This window comes from Mesoplodon densirostris, chromosome 2 (assembly GCF_025265405.1).
Source record: "Mesoplodon densirostris isolate mMesDen1 chromosome 2, mMesDen1 primary haplotype, whole genome shotgun sequence".
Taxonomy (NCBI): Eukaryota; Metazoa; Chordata; class Mammalia; order Artiodactyla; family Ziphiidae; genus Mesoplodon; species Mesoplodon densirostris.
Window position 1 is genome coordinate 128,464,741 of NC_082662.1, and position 23,837 is coordinate 128,488,577.

The window sequence follows — 23,837 nt, forward strand, 5'->3', positions numbered from 1 at the left end:
TTCTTCAGTTCACAGTTCTTTGTGCTGCATTCTATGGTGTGTACTCTTACCAGATTTCTTCTGCCACATTGCTTGTTTCTTCACCTCATGTCTATTTAAGTACATAAAAATGTTTAAGTATTCTCCTGTCTTAACATAAGCTGTGACATAAGTTGTATGTTACCAAGTAGCATGAAACTCTTGGTAACTCTTCCTTTGGTACTAGTTATCTAGCTCTTAACACATGAGTGATCGGATTTTATTCCTCAGTATTTACCAGAGGGGCTTATTTGAGATGCAAACCAAATATGATTACTTCAGCAAGTCTAAGAAACAGCTATAAGATGCCATATATATTTTGTTTTCTGCTTCTTTGAATGCAGAACTTGATAAACATCTTTCTATGTCCAAAAAGTACCTTGAATTGCTTAATGAAATTTCCTAGGGCAAACTGAGGTGTGTGATCTTGGCCTTCTCCATACTTACTAGCAGTATATTAAATAATTAGAGTCATGGAATTTAATAGTTCGAAGGGTTATTCAGTTTAGGGAACTAAGACCAAGAGATGGAATAACCTGCCCTGGTCACATAGATATATATAGCAAGAACAGGTTGAGAATCCAAGGCTTTTAATTCCCAACCTATTGCTTTTTTGACCACAACCAGTCTAGCTCTGAGAAATTGTCTCTACTTATGTGCAAGCTTCCAGAGGAAGCTGTATTTTAACCTATGTTAAAAAAAAGCTTTTCAAAGAAATATATGTGATAAAAATAGAAGCATGGAAATATCGGATTTAGCAAAATTAGGAGTAAGGTTTCTTTTATGCTTCTTTAATTCTGATGTAGTTTGTTTTTAGGAGTTCAGTTTCCCCCCATACCACCAAAATTTCTTCAATGATCCTTCAGTATGAAGTTACATTAAAATATCCAGATTTATTTTTATACGATACATTTAAAACTTAGTACCCTGAATTATCAAAGTAAAGCAGTTGGTTTTCATTATGTTTTAAGTACACATTCTAAAAATTTTTTAAATCATGTTAACATCTTAGAATTTTTTTAGACCGTTTGCTTTCCCACTTTTATTCTAATCCTCAAAATTTATAGATGGTAGGAGTTAAAAGTTGGGCATGCATGGCTTGAGTTATTTTTTCTTAGGTCAAAGACCAATACAGAACACTGTCAGGGATTTTTTCCCTCAAATGGTCTTATTGCTACTTGCTTATAAATATACATGTAAAATGTGTTTGTGGCTTAATTTCCCACAAAAATATTCTGATACAAGTATGAAGATGCAACGTTTGTTTTCTGAAATGTATTTGTTACATCTGTAGATGTGGATGTGTTTTGATGTCAACAGAATTTTGGTTAACAGTAAAAGAAATCAAAACAGTCACAGATAAATGATCCTAATAAATCTTTTTCCCTTTTTAAATTATTTATACATCATAGATAGTATGTTTTCTTAGTGAATGTAGTAGTTTATTACTTCCACAAGAGGGAGTGTTGCATAATTTTATAACTAAAATAAGTCTTTTTAACTAATGTAGCTAAAATAATTTTCAGGTTAGCTACAAAATGAATTAAGCCCATCTTAAAACTTTTTCTCATTTTATTATATGTGCTGTCTAGCACTTCATCAACCCAAGAAGCTTCTTAGACATTGGCATTTCAGATACCTTCAATACAAATTTTCAATTTAAGGATTTATCTGAAATGCCTTATTAGTACAAATGTATGAAATAAGCCTCATGATATAAAATTACATTTAATTCTCTAAATGATTTTACCTAAGCATGATGAAATTCAAGAAAAAACTAAAAAAATTTTTCAGCACTGGTAAAAGAAATATCACAAAAACAGTCATTCTGTGAGAAGTCTAGGATGTCTTTTTTTTTAAATTAGTCTAACTTGAAATGTTTTTTTTTAAATATAAAATATTTATTTTTTGTAAAGCACTTGGAATGAATTTTGCACTCTGGGAGTCCGTAGTCCTGGCTTAAACTTTGATTTAAGCAATGCAAGACCTTTCTGGGCCTGATTTTTATCTATAAATTCAAGAATTTGGACTATCTAATGTCTGAGGTCATTTTTTTCTAAAATTCTATGAAATAAGGCACTGGGGAAAGTTAAAAACATTGTTTCTTGAAGTTTGCTCTGCAGTAGCTAGCAGATTATAGGGATTTTTCTTCAGATAAAATGTATTGATGTTACAGTTTGGAAGCAAAGATTAAGAATGCAAAGGTATTGAGAGAAGTTCTTCGACAAATAACAGGTCAGAGGTCCTGACTTTAAACTCCCTTTCCCAGTCCCTTTTCCACCAGTAGTCATCGTTTCACTTCTCAGTTCTACACGTTGCTGTTACACAAGCCAAGTTTTGTCCAGAGATTAACTCGAGCTTTGCTTCATAGCACACCGTGTATGATAGGCTTTCCATTGGTAAAGATAACCTTTAATTGTTTGAAGACTTATTAATCATATTTTCCTTTTCTGCTATGTCCTACTTATTTTATCTCTCAGTTTCAGGAGAACAAACCTAAATATGTTACCTTTCAGGTTTTAAAATATGCTTTGTTCTTTTGGTTGCTTTTCTTTTTATTTTCCTTCATTCCTCCCTCCCTCCTTCCCTTCCTTCCTTCCATTATTTTTTAATTTTTTATATAATTTTAAAGGTTACTTTTCATTTACAGTTATTACAAAATATTGGCTATATTCCCCATGTTGTATAATAATACATCCTTGAGCCCATCTTATACCCAGTAGTTTGTGCCTCCCACCGGGCCCCCATATTGCCTCTCCCCCTTTACAAGTTATTATTAGAAGCTTCAGTATTCTTACTGGATTCTAGATAGACCTATAAAAATAGGTGGAAAGTTTATGAATTTCATTTGAAAAAGAAGTTTCTCTTTTATTCCTTTCTCCAAAATGTAATGATTCTCTGACCTCAAGACTTTAGACTGTTAAAATTAAATTCTAATGTGGCTCAACTTATATATTGTCACCTGACATTTAGCACTTAGTTCTCACTTTCTCATTCTGCTTTCATGCTCTCTGCCACTCATGAAATCTATCAGCCGTTGATGCCATTCTCTCTAAATTACCTCTACATTAACTACCTGAGTTCTATAATACCTGCTTATGTTTTCATATCTTCTGCAGTTTATTATAACTCTTTGTTATTGGTTTTGTCTTCTCTCCAATTTTCAGTTTTAGGTGTGGTTATATAGTTTCCACATCAAAAATCAGGAACTTTACTCTAACAAATGATGTTTTTTTATTTATGAATTTCCTTTTATAAATCATATTCTAGGATAGCAAAATAAAGAGCATTTAGCATTTAATGAAATGCCTTTATTAAAAAGTATAGATCTGTTTGCCATATATCTAATTGCCTTGCCATATTTCTATTTTTTTAAAAAAACTTCTTTGTTCTTGTTCCTTAACTTTTCCTAAAATTGTTTTCACGTCTCAGGGTCAGTTCAACTTAAGGAGTTTTCAAATGTCTAGAAATGAGTAAATTTCCACCATGGTAAAAGTAATATTTATGTTAATGAATATAATGTTAAAATCAGAAATTATATTTATTACTCCCTTCAAAACACTCTATGATTAATTACCTGGAGTTCCATATATGTATTTACATACACTTTTACAGAAAGCCGTGAAGGTTCTGCCTATCTTCATTCTCTCAAATAGGAGTTTGAATCCAGACAAATGGGTAGGCTCTGATTTATGATGTAGTCCTGATTACAGATTTCTTTTTCTCTGTTCTTAAAGCAGTACTGGACGCAGTGTGTATCAATTTTGTTTGAGAGCCAACTCAGCCTTACAGAGCCCCAGGCAAAAATGTAGTTAGGGGAGGAAAAGAAAGGAAAGGCATAAAATTCTAGTGGAGTAGTATGAAGGAATTCTAGACTTCACAAACCTACACAGCCTAGAGTCAGTTTCTGTTTTAAAAGAGAGAGAGAGAGAGAGAGAGAGAAAGAAAACTCTTCTAATATTAATAGCAGTTGGAACTTATACCAGGAGCCAAGGTTTTATCACTTGAGCCACCAAAAACATCTCATGCTTTTTACTAGTTTTTTCTAATTTGAGAAAAGGAAATGGTCAGTATCTAGGAATTAATTCATTTATTCAAACATATTTATTAAACATTTGTTAGCCAGACACTCTCCTAAGTGCTAGGTACACGTTAGTGGCTTAAATAGGCATAATTCCTGCCCTTTTGAAGTTTACCATGAATTAGCCATTATCTCCCTGTTTTTTACCACTTTATGCTTCACACTTTATGTTTGATTCTTATATTAACGGTAGTAGTGATCTGTCTGCATTAATTTGTCTTCTGATTTTCAAATGTGTCAGCAAAACCATTTTTTAAATCTTTACTAACCTTAAATAAGAAAGTGATTGCCACTTTCTTTAATGTGACTGTTGTCAGTATCTTCTGTGCCATATATGTCAGTGGTTGTGAGAATAGCTTGTAGGTTTTATTGCCATTGTCTGCTTTCACCATATGCGTTCAGTGTCAAAGCAGCAGTTGTACTAAAGATGCTTTGTTGTGTTTTTACCGTGTAAAAAGATTTTTTCCAATCATAGCATAACAGGATGTTGAGTGACAGAGGTAATGTTTTTTTTTCCTGCCATAAGGCATAATTTCCACAGCAGGAATTATGCATATTTGTATGTTGGGAAAAGAGGGTTTTTACCATCTCCATGTTGAAAGTCCATGTGGCATGAGGAAATCTTTTCCTTTATTTTTATTTTTTGTTGTTGTTGTTGCTATCATTAAAAAAAAATCCATATTGTCACTTAAATGAGAAATATTTGCAATTAAATAGTACCCGAGTTAAACATTTATGAATAGAGCTTGCTTAGTTGTTTGTCATTAGTGAATTTTTCATCTGAATGTTTATTCACCATGCTACAGAAAATGTGATCTTTCTATTGTTCTTAATTCCTCATTGTTTTTAATTCACCAAAGTATAGTGTTTCTATCTTTAAGGAGTAGTAGACTTATGGCTTTTGTGAGGTATGTGTACATCAGTTATTGAAAGTTGTGCTGTGTGTGCTCTCATGGTGTTTTTGAAATCATGATTTTTATTTTACCTCTTTTAAAAGATAACATAATAATTCTTTTTTTAATAATTAAACTAATTTAGTAAATTCAAGATGGAGGCGCTTTCCTACTGATTATGCTTCCACCTCAGAAGATGAATTTGGATCAAACCGTAATTCCCCTAAACATACCCGTCTACGTACTTCTCCAGCCCTGAAAACGACTCGATTGCAGAGCTCTGGGTCAGCAATGCCTACTAGTTCTTCATTCAAACACCGGATAAAAGAACAGGAAGACTACATCCGAGATTGGACTGCTCATCGAGAAGAAATAGCCAGGTTGGTTTTAATGGGTTATCTCTAAGAGTTGAAATTGTTTCAACTTGATAACAAGTTTAGCTTTTACTTGGTTTGTACTAATAGTCCAAGGAATGAAATCCACAGATAACTATGAACTTAGTTTTGTTGGTAGTATTACTATCTATCCTTTTTTTTTTCATATGGTATTTTTAATGTGAGTGCTACTTACATATTGTAGAATTAATTTATTTTGGTAAACCGTCCTTTCTTATTTCTAGTAGAGATACTGATGAATTAATATAATTTTTGAAAGGTAGTCAGTATCAGCTCTACATAATTGAGAATTGTGCAGCTAAATTTTTGATTACTTTCCTTTTACCTTCCAAAGAGATAATAGTGTACTTGTTAGAGATGTTGCTAATGTTCTCTGGGGAGAATTAGAGTTAGTCAGATTATTATTCACACTTTGGTGAGTTCACTAGATACAGTCAGTACAATCCTTTAATAATTAAATGAAAATATTATTTTGAATGTTAAATAAATGTATTTATAATAACCTTAAGGTTACATAATAAAAAGTAAAATTCATGCTGTGGATGTGATTTTTAATTGATAACATTGTAGTTGAACATTAAAGAGAGGCTCTACTCAAATGCTATAGTAGTTAAGGGTTTTTTAAGTTTGTAAGTATGCCACATGTTACCTAAACATTTTCACTGTGTACATGCTAAAATCATTTCTGCCTTTAGTTTAAGACCCTAATCTTCAAGTTTTATACTTGACAACATTTATTAAAGAATTTATTTATAATAATTCATAAATGCTTTTTAAAAAAACTTTTATGATGATTTTATGATGTTCATCTTTTGTTTTCTTTACTCTGTGGACTTCTGTGAATTGTTTTTTTCTGGCTCATTAGTTTAATGTTTAGGTTTTTTGGTTTTTTGGGTTTTTTGTCTTTAATGACTATTCACTTGTGATTGCTTTTAGTTCTTAAAGAACATGCCCTTCTAATCTCATTACGCTGCTTAAACATTGTTTTTTGGCCGTATAAATGACAATAATTATTGAAGCATTATAAACCAGTTCTGATTAGAGTACAGGCATATATGTGCTTTGGGACCCATGAATTATTATGGGCCCACAAAACTGTTAGTGAGAGAATCTTGACACTACATTTTTTCTTGTGGTCACAGCTGGCAACAGCAGGCCTTGCTCTTGTCTCATCATTTTCTCCTTCCCATGCAGAAGTCTCACCACGTGAGCTCAAGGGGTACCTGAGGGAACTAGAGTGTTCTGCTTTTTCTTAGGAGGCTTTGTGTCTCAAGATCTCTACCCCAAACTAGAACACTAAACACCTTCTTCTGGGCCAAACCCACTTCCCTGCCCCTAAACAGAAAAGAATTATGATACAAAGGGGAAAGTGAATAAAGAACTGTCTGTTATATTTTCACTTAGTTTTATTTTGTTAGTATGTGCATTTTATTACCCTTGTCTATGTATATTTTATTATCTATAGTAGTACTCTAAAGCTAGGCTGTTTAACCTCTAATGATTTCATGCCTTTTTCCTCCAGTTTCTTAGTAGCATTATGCTAATAAAACTTGCTATTGGGATTTAATTTTTCAAGGTATATTTTTCAGCCATACATCTCAAAGCAAGAGAAAGTTCTTTTTGTTTATTAAGAAATTTAAAAAGGCGGGGGGAGGATAGGAAGTATGCAAGGAAAGAAAGTTAATGTTGATACTTAATGTTCCCGTAAGACGCTGATAAGTTTGCTTAATATGAGGAAATTTATTTTCAAATAACTATGAATCACATACTAAATAGAATGGAGAAATACATAGCTTTATTTCTTTAAATTGGCTACCACTTTCACTTAAGAAAACTCACATGCTGGAGCAATTCCTTTTTTTTTTTTTTTTGCGGTACGTGGGCCTCTCACTGTTGCGTTGCAGAGCACAGGCTCCGGACGCACAAGCCCAGCGGCCATGGCTCACGGGCCCAGTTGCTCCGCAGCATGTGGGATCCTCCCGGCCCGGGGCACGAACCTGTGTCCCCTGCATTGGCAGGCGGACTGTCAGCCACTGCGCCATCAGGGAAGCCCCTGGAGCAATACTTTTTAAAGAGTAATAGGTAAAGATACTTTTATTTGAAAAGCACAATAGTGATTTTAATTTATTACAAAATGTTTTCTGCTTTGTCATAGTCTATTTGTTTAGATATTAGAGCTATATTACTAAACCAGCACTTTGTAAGTCTGTACATAGTAATTATTTACCTTCGTTTAAACTTAAAGCACAAAAATTCCATCTGGAATATAAAGAATATAAGCAAAATATAATATATTTAGTCTTTCAATTTGAAGAGGAAACTTTTTTCCAGGTACCCCCAATACATGTGCTTTCAATAGCGCTTGTCCCAGTTTCTCCATTATAACACAGATACAGATTTGCTTCCCTTGGGAATTTCTTAGGTTATACCTTTATGAATTTTAGGGTAAACAAAGCTATAATGCCACCTTTGCAGATTATCAAATATAATACATTTAACCTAAAAATTATACTGGAAGATTATATCATTCTCATTTGAATCACAATGCACTTAAAGATATTTCAGTGTTTTAGATTCATTATTACACATTCCACTGTAACATTAAATTTTTTAGGAGAGAGTTCTAGTTAACAATATTTTATTTTAAGGTTTAACAACCAGTTCATTATAGATATGTTATAGGAGAGGATTAAATCATAAAGGCAATATAATATTTTATCCTAATGTTGATTGAAGGTATTATTTGCAAAGGTGAGATCCTCTTGCACCTTTACACCTCTGCAGTTTTGTTTTGAATCAAGTTTTTGTATGTGTAAGTTCTTTATATATATTGTGTATATGCGTGTAATCCCCGTCCACTCAACAAAGAATTCCTAAGCAACTCCTATGAGCAGAATGTAGTGTTTAGCGTGAGTGAACTGTAAAGATGACTTAGACATGGATGTCCTCAGTTCAGAGTCAGAGGAAAGAAGCAAAAGTGTTGTGTGCAGTTGATACAGGCAGAGTGACAGAAGAGGTTTTAAAAAATACGAAGTTTGTCCAAGTATAAGATGTAAAGGTGTATAGTTATTGGATGACCAAATTGAAGATAATATGGAGCCAGCTAAATAATAGGAGACTTTGAATGCCAGCTACAAAGTGTGCGTATTATTTTATGTATGTTGAAACTTTAAGATTTTTGAAAAGGAAGGTAACTTAAGATCTATATTAAAAGAAAGTAACTCTGAAGGGCATTTTGTAGAATTGTTTGAGAGAGAAGAGAGCCTAGAGATAAACTAGTAATCTATTCTAGAAGTTAATGTGCAAGATATTGAAGACCTGAGACAAGATAGTGTTAGTGAGGGTACAAGTGGAGATACGGACGTGTAACAGTTGACAGCGTTTGATGATTGCCAGCATGACTCCATGGTTGTTCAAATGGATATTGGTAAGAATAAGGAAGACAAAAGACAAGAAGGAAGACAAGCTTCGTTTTGGACATACTGACTTTAAGGTACTTAAGGAACAGCCATGTGAAAGTGTATGGCTCTGCAACATAGGAAGCTGATGAGAGCTAGAATCATCGTTTTGGAAGTCAAAGACAAAATACTTGAAGCTGTGGTCATAGACGATATTGCCAGGAAATGGTGAGTGAACCTAGAATACTGTTGAACTCAGAGGTATAACCTAAATTACAAGGATGCAGTATGGCTGAATGATCAAAATCGTGGACTCTGGGATCAGGCCTTCTATATTGAAACCCAGCTCTACCCACAAGGTCTGTATGACCCTTGACAAGTTAAGTAACTGGGCTCTAGTGATCTCATGCATAAAATGGACATAACAGTAGTGCCAACTTGAGAGTTGACAGACTGATGCACGTACATGACCTAGTGCTTGACATATAGTAAGCTATCAATAAATGTTATATTTAAGTGGAGTGCAGAGAAAGTGTGGTGTGTGTGTATACTCAAATATGATTATATTTAGAACTTAATTGTGAGCTTTCTGTTTTCTTTATGACTCCAGATGTAATTGGAGTTTCAGAATCAATGCTATATTCTTATAATTTATAAAATATTCTATTAGGCTTACCCTATACAAATAGGAAACCTAAGAATCTCAACCAAGGTTTTGTTCACATTTTCAATCCAGACATTATTTTAAAATGTTCTTTTTTACCTGAGAATAATAACACTGATATGTAAGTGGTCTGTTGTTTTTTTTTTAAATATTGAAATGATTGTTAAATAAATGTATCACAGAGCATCCACCTAATGAGTCCTACTCCCTGATTTGATGGCCTCCAAAGTAAAGTCATCTGACACTTCATGTCAAGAGGGAAAAGGCTTTTATTATTACTAAGTCTTTTACATATAATACTTTTATTAGTGAAATTTAAATAAGAATACCTATCAAATACATTTTTAAAAATTTTTAAATAGAACTATGGTTTATATTTTTCAAGCCTAAATAATATTTTCAATTAAAATTACAAATGTATGGTAATCTTAATGATGAAAAACCAAATACTTGTAATTTTACTACATTACTAAAAGCTTTTTTTTATTTTTTATTTTTGGTAAGAGTCAGGTTAATTTAGTGGCCAGAATTAAGTGGTATGGGGTTCCTTATAATCTATAAAGTAATGTAATGAAACATCTATGCATAGCAATATATTTTAGTTAAAAAAGTCTTTTAATGGCAATACAGTTAAAGGATATACTATATTTGGGGGTATGTGTGGAAGTGAGCTTTAATAATACTAAAGTATTTTTTATTTTGGAGAAAACACCATAGAGATAAAACTTACATTATCAAGGAATAAAGTACATCTGTTCAGTCAGTTTTAAGCTTTATTGGTTCAAAATAGCTGAAGTCCAGGTCCAGCCTGTGTCTGTTTGTTCTGTTGGGCTAGGCCAGATCCAAATAGCAAGGGTAGAAACAAAACATCTGCCCAGAATAACTGTCAAATGACAGTTATTCTTTAGTTTCTGTATAGTTTCTCAGCATTTCCTAGATATTATGCCTTCATCATATTCTCTGACCTGAGGGTACCTTATACTACCTCTTTGCATGTACTTTGGCTATCTCAAATCTTGCTCATTGAATAAGGGCAGTATTTTCCTGTCAGGTGACTTCACATCATCTTCTTTTAACTTGCAGACTTTGTGTCTGGTGGAGATGGCATGGGGTGGTGTGGTGGTGGTTGTTTCTTTAATTTTTCTCATTTATTTAGGAACTGTTTATTGATGGCCAAGAGTGTGCTAAGACCTTCAAAGTTATCTTACCATTACCTCTTCATTACTTGCTCAGTTTATTTGAAGCATATTCATAAGTTTAGAGACTACACTTAAGTAAATATAACTTATCTGTGGTGCTAAGCTCGCATTTAAACTTAGTTTCATTGAAGAAAATGGGAGGTAACTTTTTAAAAATATATATAATTAAATCCCTACCTCTTTTGATGGCCAGAAATAGATTCTACATACTTTATTCCTCTATTTGGGCCAGCCATTAAATTGCTTTGGCTACCCAAAAGAGCTTCCAATTTCAATTCATTACTCTCCCAACCTAAGCCAGTCTTTTGTGGCTCAGATTACCTATTTCTCCCAGTTCTCCATGCTTTCATTAAATGCCCACAATAGATGTGGATTGCCATAATTCTTTCATTAAGGTTTTTTGTAATATTGCATCAAAATGCCATCAACATATAATAAATATAACTGAGAGTTTCCACCAAAAGAAGAATAAGGTCTTCCTTATCAGTAGGAAACTTGTGAACCTTTCCTGTAGTCTTTAGCTAGGTCAAGTATATGAGTTAATCTTCATGCCTCTTGAGAGCTAAGCTTCTTTGAGTCTTTATTATAAAGTCAGACTCAACATAAGATTTTCTGGAATGACCCTTAATGTCTCTCCTAAAACTAATTTTATATTTTAATCACTCCTGTCATTTAAAAAGTAGACTAAATTATTTCTTAAAAGCTAAGTAGGGCTTCCCTGGTGGAGCAGTGGTTGAGAGTCTGCCTGCCGATGCAGGGGACACGGGTTTGTGCCCCGATCTGGGAGGATCCCACATGCCGCGGAGCGGCTGGGCCCGTGAGCCATGGCCGCTGAGCCTGCGCGTCCGGAGCCTGTGCTCCGCAACGGGAGAGGCCACAACAGTGAGAGGCCCGCATACCGCCAAAAAAAATCTAAGTCAAGTTACAGTTATAATCTCTTATCCAGTGTTAAAGTAACAAGAGGTTTGATTTGTTATCATTCGTTTCAATGTTAGGATTCTAAAGCTAGTATACTTCTTTAGTAGCTCATCACTTCCTTTTTTCCAGTAATATCAAAGGCAGTCTCATGCTCATGGTTTATATGTATATCCTTTGAAACTCTATTACATATAAAAACTTTTGAAACTTAATATGCTCTTAAAAAGATAAAGCAGATATTTTCCATTTCAGTTAATTTAAAACCTAAAAGACTGTTAATGTTGGCAATTTAAGTCAGTAAAGTCTGATAGTTTGTTTCTATCATGGTTATTAGGTCACACTTGCAAATATTGCATGTTTAATAGGACATACATTTCACAAGGACTCTCATTTTCAATATTTTAAACTTCCAGTATACCCAAAGTGTGTTATTAATATATTTTCCCCTGTTTTTAACCCTTCAGTGAGAAATAACCTTTAATTGATTTAAATAAGAAAAGGGACATTACTGAGATAGTTCACCTGAGAAAATCATAAACTTCATAAAGTATGTCCTCATTACCCCACCTTTTTACAAATACTGCATATTCATTTCTACAAAAGTTTTGAAATTGGATTATTGGTTCTGACACTAAGGTAGACAAAATTAGCATAGATGTTATAGAACTTAACCCTGAAACTATATTTCCTTCCTTAAGGACTGTTAGCCTATCCATATTTTGTAATAAAATAAAATTAAATGTGAAAATTATCCATTTTTCTAAATAGAAGGCTTGAGTTTTTATTGGTATTGCAAAGGAAGCAGATGGAAGCAAAACTCCAGATAAAAGGTCTGTTCATTTTAGAATTTCCTCCTTCAGCAGATTTATAGAGGTGGAGATTGAGAATAAGAACAGGGGTTATAAACTTGGAGATCAAAGAAAGAACACAGGATACAAGAGATATAAAGAACTACATTATTGTAAAATATTCTAATAAATGTAATCTAGAAGTATTAGAGAATTAATTTGTAAACCTAGATTGAACCACCATATGAATAGATCCATACTCTCTGTTGAGTCATAAAACTGTTATTTCTGAAGATATTCATAACTTTGGCTTTTTTTTCTTGATAATTTTATATGTCTTTTAGAATGCCTAATACTGGTTTTAGTAGGTGCTAAGATTTTTAAGCAATGCAGATCTAAATTAAGTTAATGGTCTATATTATTCAGTCAGTTTTAAGATAGGAATTGCCATGCAAAGAAACAGCTGGTATATATGCAACATACTTGTAAATTAAAAGAAAGCTTTTTGGATGCCTACTAACTGAACAGTATATGTGGTATATACATTAAGAGTTCATTGTAGTACAGTTTTTACTGTATAACATGTTGACATTGCTGTTGTTTGTGTTTTTTCTAATTAATTCATTACTGCTTTCTACAAATATCAGAAGCTTCATCATACAAATGTCTGCATAAAAAACTTCAAAAATAAAATAGATGGTTAGATAAGTAAAAGTTGTCTATTTCTTATCTCATTAAACTGGGTTATTCTGTTTCTCATCCTAGTTCATTTATTTTAGGAAATTACAAGAGTGGAATATTTTATCTAAGGAAACAGTTTACACCCATTCTCAAAAGAATTATATCAACAGTTAACAAGTTTTTAAAAATTAGATGTGGAATGGTAATATGAGATACAGTGTGACATATAGAAAGATCTGGTTACACCACTTACTGTTTGTGACCTTAACCAAAAAATAGTTTCATAACCTCTCCTGAGGCTGATTTTCCTCATCTACAAAACAAGCTGATTAATACCTCTCTTACATGGTGGTTGTAAGAATTAGAGTTGGTGAATATAAAGCTTCTTTATAATGGTTTTGATTATAATATAATGGTAAGTATTGGTTTTGATTATTTGAGAATATAATTCTAAGCTTCTGAAGCCAAGGACCCTGTCTGCTTATTCACCATTGCAGCCCTTAGGGCCTACCACAGTGGCCAGATCAGTAAATATTTATTGGTAGATAAAAAGGAATTGACCACAGATTGCTTCTGTTGGGCCATAAGCTTCAACATAGCTTTTCTTTTTAAATCTGTAGTTAAGTTTTTATGCAATTACTGCATTCCTTGAAAGTCTTTCAAGCTCACATTTTGCATAAGTTAAAAAACTGTTACTTTGTGCTTTGGATTTTAGAGTTGGGAATCTTAAAACAGGTACTTTACAAATATTGTCATTCCAAAACCTTCCCTGTGGAAGTAGCCAAATAGAGATCATGTGCAGTGGATGCATAACTTAGTTCAGTTATCACCAATAACAATTATTTAATTCTTCAATCCATGTAGCTAAAAATACAAATAAATGGCTTTATGGAAATAAGCTCTAAACCTGGAATCTGGTCCTGTCTTAGCTACTTCTAAGTTGTGTGGTCATGAGCAAGCCAGTAATTTTCTCCGAAAATGTGTCTTTATTCACAATCAGATAAGTTCTACCTCACAAGCTCTACCTCTACCTTGTGACCCTCAAATGACATATTGTGTACTGTGAAGTATGGTATGTGGTGTAAAGTGCCATGCTGTGTCACAGTTCCTCACCTTGGTACCGTACACCCCTTGGGCCGTCTGGGGAAGCTTAGGAAGCTCTTCTCAGAAGAATGTTTCTAAATGCATAAACGTAAAATACTTAGAATGACAAAGAAATGCAATTATATTGAAATACAGTTATCAAAATATTTTTAAAGGTATATAGTAATATATGGTTCTCTGTTAACATACTAAATGGAATGTTATTGCTGTGGGTTTAATGAACTGCAGTAATTTTGAAATAGTGATGACTAAGTGTTTTGAGGTACTTGTAGCAACTATAATGTGATTACTTTTGCTGACAAAAATCAGCAGTATTGCTAATACCACTGTTGTTTATTGCTTGTATTTATAATTGAAAGAAATGCTAAGTTTCAGTTAGGAGATTAGTGAAAATAAAGTTGTAATTGCTTTTCTCATTCAAGTTCATGGACTCCTTGAATTCTGTTCACCACCCCCAAGTTTAATAACTCCTGTATAGTCATTAACATTAACAGTGTATTTTTAAAAGACATATCACTACTTCAGGTGTTTAACATGTATTTTTCAAAGTGACAACTTGTAGATGATGTACAATTTAGTTTTATTAATATTTGGAATTCAAGTTTAAGACTTTGAGTATCAAATAGTTAATAGCATGTCCAAAAATTCTTAAGTTTTGAGTACAAATCTTTAACTAAATATACAACTTATGTAACTGATTCTATCAAAATGATTGTTTCTAGACCTGTTATTTGAAAGTATTAAACTTCTTTTCTAAAATTATTGCCAGGATCAGCCAAGATCTTGCTCTCATTGCTCGGGAAATCAACGATGTAGCAGGAGAGATAGATTCAGTGACTTCATCAGGCACTGCCCCTAGTACCACAGTAAGCACTGCTGCCACCACCCCTGGCTCTGCCATAGACACTAGAGAAGAGGTAGGAGATCTTCATGGAGAAATGCATAAGGTTCTTTCTTTTCTTTATTTCTTTTGCTTTTAGCTTTTTGCTTAGTTTATTTTAGTTATGTCCACCCTTCCTATTTGCATGAAGCTCTGCCTTTTCCAACTTTGCTTTAACAAGTTTCTTTTATGTTTTTATAACAAAACTAGTAAAGGCTAACATTTTGTCTACTATTAACATGAAGCTATAAAATGATTTAAAATAAGCACTTTGTAAAATATGAAAATAAACGGTATCTGAAAAGCAAACCCAAATTTGGTAAATGTATAAATAATAAATAGTTGTATAAAGTTTTTGTAAATTTTACATAGCTTCTTAACTAGGAGTTATCTCTAGTAGCAAAGAAAGAGAAAAATTCTACAGTTTTCACGACTTAAAATAATTCTGTTGATGAATATACACATGCATATGTATACACAAAGATTCTTCAAAAATTGAAATATACCTACACACACACTCAAATATGTGTATCCAGTTTTGAAACACTCTTGTGAACTCTGCAATGTAAGTTAGCATATATAGACTATTGCCCTTCCAAAACCAGGGCCTCCTGCCCTCCCACTCCAGGGGGCACCATGTACATACATGGCTCAAGAAGGTGCCTTTAACATATAATATAAAAATAACGTAGTCTGGCCATGTTGGCTCTCTTGATTTGGTGCAGAGCTACAAACAAAAGATTGGCATTTTGAAAAATGAATTACAGTTTTATTAGGACAAAGCCACACTAATTTGTTTAATTATCATCTGGCTGTTTTATTCTACAACGTCAGAACTGAGTAGTCGGACAGAAGCTGTATGGCTGCAAAGCCTAAAATATTTATTATCTGGCCCTTTACAGAAAAAAATTGCCAGCCCCTAATATTGATGATTCATTCCACTCCCTTAATTTTATAAAGTAATGTTCTCAATAGTAGCCAAAAATGGCTAGCCTCTTTGACAAATTTAATTCTGGTAAACTGTACTACTAAAATTTTCTTCAGTTGCTTTTTGTCACCTTTATAATCTTATTCTTTAATGGTCATTTTTTTGGTTGTTTTTTTCCCCCTTTATGTGTTGTCTAATTTGGTAAATGATGTTTCATCAACCTGTGTAGAGTTTTGTTACCACAGTGATCAATTGTAATTGTATATAAAAATCATTCTTATTGGTGAAAAACAAAAGAATCCTCTTGGTGGCAAGACATACACAATTCCTCTGGTACACTTTAAATGATGAAGGTATTATTTTCACAGCTGTCTAACTAAATTTTACCTAACATGATTGTACCTTCACTCAGACCCAGTAAACTTTTTCAAACATTTCATTGAGTAGACTTCCACTTTTTCCTTTTGGCTTTATTTCTTATTATTGTACTAGAGTTTATTCCTTCTTCAGTAAACCTGAGCTACTTTGTACCGTATGTGTATAATTTGCACTGTAGATGGCAGTATATCATTTGTACTGGAATATGTCATTTCTGTAACATTGCTAAAAGTTTATCTAAGACCAAAAAATACTTTGTGAATTAAAAAAACCTTTTTTCTTTTGTAACCTTAATTATAATTTGCAATTTATTTATCTGTGAAGAAATTTGGCACCTGGATTTGGGGAGAAAAAAAGGAAAAAACAAGATAGGAAACTAAAAGAAAAAGAAAGATTATTTTACACGGGCAAGGCAATGTGAGTAAAATGAACTCCTTGTCCATCTACATGGCTCAGTTTTTTCTATTTACCATCTGTGTTTTCCATTTAGGGGAAACTTTATCCATGGAAGACTCAAATTTAACATAGTTACATATTTTGGATTTTGAAAATAAAATCGATGTAGATGAACATTTATTTTATAAAACAGACACCTTTGAAGTGCTTATAAAAAGAAAGTAATTGGTTTATTGAAGATTTCATGCTTCTATTACTACCTGAGAATGGAATGCCTTCTAATTATAAAAACTAGAATGCCAATATCTATGTTTTTCCAAATTACTCTGTGCTCATAAGGATTTGCTTTTGTCCTATTAGTTAGTTGATCGTGTTTTTGATGAAAGCCTCAACTTCCGGAAGATCCCTCCATTAGTTCATTCTAAAACACCAGAAGGAAACAACTGTCGGTCTAGTGGTCCAAGACCTCAACCAACAGAGCCTCCTGATCACTTAACAATTACAAGGCGGAGAACCTGGAGCAGGGATGAAGTGAGTAAACCATAAACTTTAACAAATGGCAAGAGGAGGCATGCCCCATTGGTGGGAAAAAGATGAGAATTATTCAATATATAGGGCTGGGAAAAAAAGTGCTTGTCCTTATGGGTAGAATGGAATTTCATCCTGACATCACATCAAATACAAATAATTAACTCCAAATGAATTTAGTTCCTAAAGGTCAAAAGCAGAACTTTAAAATGTTTTAGTAAAATGTAGGTAAATATCTTTCAACATTGCAGTAGGGAATGATTTCTTAAAAGCCACAAAAAGTTTTGACTTTAATAAAAGATTGGTAAATTTGAGTATGTTAAAGGACTATGTGAAACATACAGGCAACAAGGGATTAGTATACAGAATATATCAGAACTCCTACAATCAATTTAAAAAGGCAAAAACATCCCAGTAGAAAAATCTGCAAATAACATGCACAGCATTTCACTGAAAGTACCCAAGGCCTATGAAGAGATGTTCAACTTCATGAGTGTTCAGAGAAATACTTTTCAAGACTACAGTGAGATTATTTTATACTCATTCAATTGGCAACAAATAAAAAAGTCTTAAAATATTAAATGTTGGAGAAGATGTGGATACATAAGATTTCTTATTGTTGCTAGTGAGGTTAAATTGGTCCAGTCACTTTGGCAAACAGTTTGACATTATTTCCTAAAGTTGAGCATAAACATAGTCCATTATCTAGTAGTTTTGCTGCTAGTGCATACCCTTTCCCATTGAGAGCAAAAGGATATTTATAATAGCGGTGTGGACAGTAACAAAACTTGGAAACAATCTAAGTGTTTATATCTGAAGAAAATTGAATGTATTAACTGGTATGTGCACAAATTGAACAATTTATGGAGTAATCAAGACAAATGAACTACAGCAACATGCCACAATGTGGATGAATTTTAGCAATAAAACATTTAATGAAAAAAGTAATTCTCAAAGGATTGTATATAATGTGTTTTGTCACAAATTAATAAAATAAAAATATATACTTAGGACAGAAATAGATCTAACAAATTATATAAAAAGGAAAGCAAGGGAATGATAAATGGGATTCAGGACATTGTTTACCTTGGGCGGAGGGAGACAGGGAGCTGCGATGGAAAAAACCTAGAGGTAGAGTATAGCAGTTAGCTGTTTCTTTATAACAGACCACAAAAATCTCAGTGGCATAAAGCAATAGGCATTTATTTATCACACACCTGTGGGTTAACTGGTGGTACTGCTCAGCTGGACAATTAAAAGTTGTAGGTTGAGTTCAGGTTTGCTCCATGTGTCTCTCTTGTTGCTAGGACCACATCTGTGGATCACTGGATATACGGAACTGGAGGTAAAAGTTAGTGTATAAGAATATATATGTTTGCAGTAGTACAGAGTAGAAAATAATCTACCTGATGGAGAAGCACTGTAGCTAGTTCCATAACTGCAATTATAATATGCTAGATGGTTTTAGAACACACTTTCTTTGTCCTGATAGTTGATAAGTTGTACTTGGTTTCAGGGGAAGGGCCCATTCTCTAATCTTATTCATACTTACTTGTCCTGAGGTCTAGGAAGATAAATTCCTCCAAATGTAATAAAACTATAGAAGTTTATATTTTTAAAGAGAATGGAAACATTTAGATTGATAGTTATCTCATAGTTGATAATCAGAAAAAAATTTAATACATTGTGATACTGAACTCTATGACGTAGAAAAGAGAGATATCCTTTCTATGTTATAATCTACCTTAGACTATCCTGCCCTTTCTCACTCCTTCCTAATTAATATATGTCTTCTACTCTTATTTGGCCTTTTTTCTCAAGGCTCACAAAATACCATTATGCTTATTTAGCCTTTCATTGTCTTTATGTTGCTTTTCACACCCTAAGTTACCTTTTATCCCTCACTAAATTCAAATACTTATCATACTCAAGTTCTGGTTTTCCATGATACTTTCCTTATTAATGCCACCGCTCACTGAACTCCCTTTCATTAGAGTTCGTAAAGCAGTGAATCACAATTAGTACTTATTTACATTGTTTTTATAAAAATATTTAATAATATTTCCTGTATGTTGTTGTTATCTCCCCTACCAGTGTTTAAAGCATCTTAACATCCAAGGCCATATCTTATTTTCTGGGTTTTTTTTTTTACAGAGTCTAGATATAGTTCTGACAATGTAAGGAACTGATTTTAGAACCCATATCTAGTCCCAAGTTCAGTCCTTCTTCTAGCATTCCACACTAGCTGTGCCTTTCATGGTTTAGCTCTTGGCAAACTACAGGATGCAGGCCGAATTCAGCCTACCACCTGGTTTTGTAAATAAAGTCTTATTATGACACAGCTGCTTTTGCTATAATGTAGCTGCTTTTGCTATAATGAGATGCATAGTTGTGACAGAGACCATATGGCCCCAGTCTTCACTCTCTGGCCCTTTACAGAAGTTTGCTAACCCTTGGTTTTGCCCATAAAGTTCAACTGGGGTGTTAACACCCCCATCATTAAAACTTACTATTTTGAGTAAGTTTTTAAAAATTATCTTTCCCACTGTGGAGAACAAGGATTATAATTTTCTTGATCTCTGTGTGCCTATCATTTGGTGAATATTTGCCTACTCTTTAATACTAGGAGACAGGCCTTGAGTTTGGCTCAAGTACTCAGTGTAGTTGAAGGTGATATATAATGTTATCATTTTGAATTTAATTCCACCAAAGGGATATCCTAAAACTAGAGCATTATGGGAGGGTTATTAACCAAAGGACTAAATTAATGAAATAAACATCAATTAACAGAATCTTACATGGGAATAAAGTCTCCAAATTCAATCACTGATTGATTTTTTGACTGCACATTATTTGTCCGGCACTGTTTTGATGCCCTCACAACTGAGTGCAGAAGGCAGCCAAGTAAGCAGGTAATTACAATTCACTGGGATAAGTGTAAGAAGGGAAATATAGGATGTGATACTGTGGGAACCCGTAGGAAAGGCACTTGAGAAAATTCAGAGAAGGGTTCTTAGAGATATTGCCATGCAGTTTAAGTCCTGAAGGATGGGAGAGGTGTTGGACACTCGAAAACTGGGTCTAGTTGAGAGGGCTAGGGGATGATGAGAGATGACAATGGACATACTTCATGGAGGGAATTGAGGAATAGAAAATTCAATACAACACCGTCCCTATACACAAGATTCTGGCTAGTGAAGGGGTCAGACACTGAAAGATAATAAATTACTTACATTTTCCCATTTATGATCATTTGAATAGGAAGCATGAGGGACAGGATCATGATAGTAATTGAAGATTAGGTAATATGGATTGTTTTATGAAAGTTATATGATAAAAATAACATGGAAACTTGACAAGTTATTTAACAAAAAAAACTCCTTTGTTAATATTTACTTTTCTTTCTCAATTTAGTTACACATTACTCTAATTAGATTTTTCATTGATCTTTATTAAAATTAGCATAAATATTGAATGCTCCTAAATGTAGTGAGTTGTGACTAGTATTCTTGGTGGTTATCCAATAGAGCAGTACTATTTTAATGTCTGTTCTTTTCTTTTCATGTTTCAGGTCATGGGAGATAATCTGCTGCTGTCATCCGTCTTTCAGTTTTCTAGGAAGATAAGACAGTCCATAGAGAAGACAGCTAGAAAGATCAGGTATTGTTGTATTACTCAAACATCCTTGCTTCTGTTACCATCTGTTCCACTTTCTGCAAGCCTGCTACCACAGCTTCTGGGAACTCATGAAGTCAATGGTACTGAACCTTACTGCTGCCACTAGCATGTTCTTTCCTTTTTAGATATTATAGCTATATGCTAGACAGCACGAAGGGGACAAAAAGAGAACAGATGTCCCAAATAATCAGCCCCTTGGTAATTGAGAGCTAACAGCTGTAATCACTTAGATTAATTTTATTAATAATCAGAAAAATTTACTCTTCCACAAAATAATAGTAAGTATTTGAAATTAACAGAATTTTAGGGCATCTTTTATGAGACCTCAAACTTTAGGTACAGCTTCCTCATCAGTAAAGAGAACAAAATGAGTACTCTTGCAAGACTCAGAAAATTTATGTAAAAAGGCCGTAGATCGTCAAAAACTAGATTTTCTAATGCCTTTGCTATTTATTTATGTTGAATCACAATAATTTTTTCAGTGTCTGACCCCTTCGCTAGCCAGAATCTTGTGTATAGGGACGGTGTTGTATTGAATTTTCTATTCCTCAATTCCCTCCATGAAGTATGTCCATTGTCATCTCTCATCATCCCCTAGCCCTCTCAACTAGACCCAGTTTTCGAGTGTCCAACACCTCTCCCATCCTTCAGGACTTAAATTGCATGGCAATATCTCTAAGAACCCTTCTCTGAATTTTCTCAAGTGCCTTTCCTACGGGTTCCCACAGTATCACATCCTATATTTCCCTTCTTACACTTATCCCAGTGAATTGTAATTACCTGCTTACTTGGCTGCCTTCTGCACTCAGTTGTGAGGGCATCAAAACAGTGCCGGACAAATAATGTGCAGTCAAAAAATCATTCAATCAGTGATTGAATTTGGAGACTTTATTCCCATATAAGTTTCTGTTAATTGATGTTTATTTCATTAATTTAGTCCTTTGGTTAATAACCCTCCCATAATGCTCTAGTTTTAGGATATCCCTTTGGTGGAATTAAATTCAAAATGATAACATTATATATCACCTTCAACTACACTGAGTACTTGAGCCCAACTCAAGGCATGTCTCCTAGTATTAAATAGTAGGCATATGATTGGGCCCTAAAGGTTTGTTAATTCATGTGTAATAACTAATTGATTAAGCTGACTTTTTTTTTTTCCTACAAATTTCAGTTGGGCTTTACGCCAGGAAAGGGAGAGCTTCATTTGTCTCTGGGCATATGCTTGATTAGTAAATCATAGGAGAATGGTTTGTCATGTGAAGGAGAGCTCTCTTACTTGTGGCAGATGATGGGATCAGCAAACTTGGGAGTGATGTAGTCATTAAAGGAACACATACACAATACCCCACCTAAGATGATGTTAGAGCACTAATGACTTAATCACTGAGTGCAATTAAAATGAAAATAATGCACTCATTTATAAGCCAAATCAGAAATTAGAAAATGGTGTTATTTATGAAGAGCCTGCAACTAATGTAATTTCTCTAAATCAGTTATAAACCTGAAAATGTGCACATTTTTAATTTAGAAAGATCCAGTGAAAATATATTGTTATTATACCTTTTACTTCTTTGTAACATGATTTTAATAATAAAAATATTTTTTAAATAATAAAATAAATTTTAATAATAAAAAGGGGTGATTGGACTTAGATGGATTAGAAGTTGTGAATAGTAAAATACAGAGGGTAAAGCAAAATAATGAAATTAAGACAAATCACATGTAGGTGGCAAAGACAGCTGCCTGCTCAAATAAATGAGCTAGAATGTAAGTTCCGTGAGAGTAGGGGTCTTTGTCTAAACATACAGTGACTAGAATGTACAATATTTGTTACTATTTGTTGATGAATGATTATTAATTATTACTCTCTAGGAAATTAAGCTTCTTTAAAACTCATAGCTATATGTGAAAATTGGTAAGGGTAAACTTATCAATAAAGACATATTGTCTTTAAGTTTTTTATCCCTTCAGTGGCTTAGAACTCTGGGGACATTTGTGTGTGTGTGTGTGTGTGTGTGAGTTAGGAACCTCAGGTGACAATTCTAAGACATTTTCAGCAAAGGTGAAATGTGTGTGGTTTAACAGTTTGAAAAAGCCCAAGCGTTATACTCAGTAACCACCTTCTGGCAAAATTCACTGAATTTTCAGTGTGGCTAAGCACAGACTTTTTATATTGTATGAGTCCATTGTAATTCTAAGTTGGTCCATGAAATAGTCATTGTTTTCTTACTTTCACCAATCCTAATGCTGTAAGGACTCTTTTATAGAGCACATAATAATTTCTTATGCCTTAATATCATAGTCATTAGGATAACAGCTCTTAGATAGCTGGCAAGGATGTTTAGTCTTTTGGGTATAGAAATTTTAACAGTAGATCAGAAGAATATTCTTATATAGGATTCTGGAACAATTGTTGCCTTTTTAAGTATGGTTATTTGTAATTGTTGATGTTTCAGACTTGATTAGATGTTTATGAATTTCATGTTTTTAAATAAGTTGAACCTAGCACATTGAACTTTGAAGAAATACAAATAAAAATATAATTTAGTTTACTACTTAAATACTGATCAGCTTCTAATAATAATACTTTACTTTCTGGTACAGTGTTGGTTTTTACATAAGGCAGTTAAACTAGATTTCCAAGCCCAATGATGAAATTCAAATGGAAACTAAAAAGGTACCTAGTATTTACAGCTCTCTAAAGCTGCCGAATCATGTCTTCTAGATTGAAGAGAGAAGCATACCACATTTGAAAGACAAGTCAAAATTTTGTGGTCCTTTATTTTATAAATTAAGATACTTGAAATTAATTTTGAACATAAGGATCTTTATTAGCAATTGTTTTTGTCAAAAGGATAGTGTCTTAACTGTTAATAATAGGTTATTATGTACAAATATACTAACAAG

General features: G+C 33.4%; 1 protein-coding gene across 7 annotated transcripts in view; it reads left to right on the forward strand.

The window, feature by feature from the left end:
* Positions 1-23,837, forward strand: part of CEP170 (centrosomal protein 170) — a 137,994-nt gene that overhangs the window by 108,887 nt on the left and 5,270 nt on the right. For 4 of the 7 annotated variants that reach the window (XM_060090906.1, XM_060090912.1, XM_060090909.1 and 1 more), the window contains exons 14-17: positions 5,138-5,372; positions 14,909-15,086; positions 17,082-17,252; positions 20,821-20,909. In XM_060090906.1, coding sequence (XP_059946889.1) covers positions 5,138-5,372; positions 14,909-15,086; positions 17,082-17,252; positions 20,821-20,909 — 673 coding nt within the window. The remainder of the gene's footprint in view (positions 1-5,137; positions 5,373-14,908; positions 15,087-17,081; positions 17,253-20,820; positions 20,910-23,837) is intronic. The other 3 variants (XM_060090908.1, XM_060090910.1, XM_060090911.1) reach the window with 3 other exon arrangements.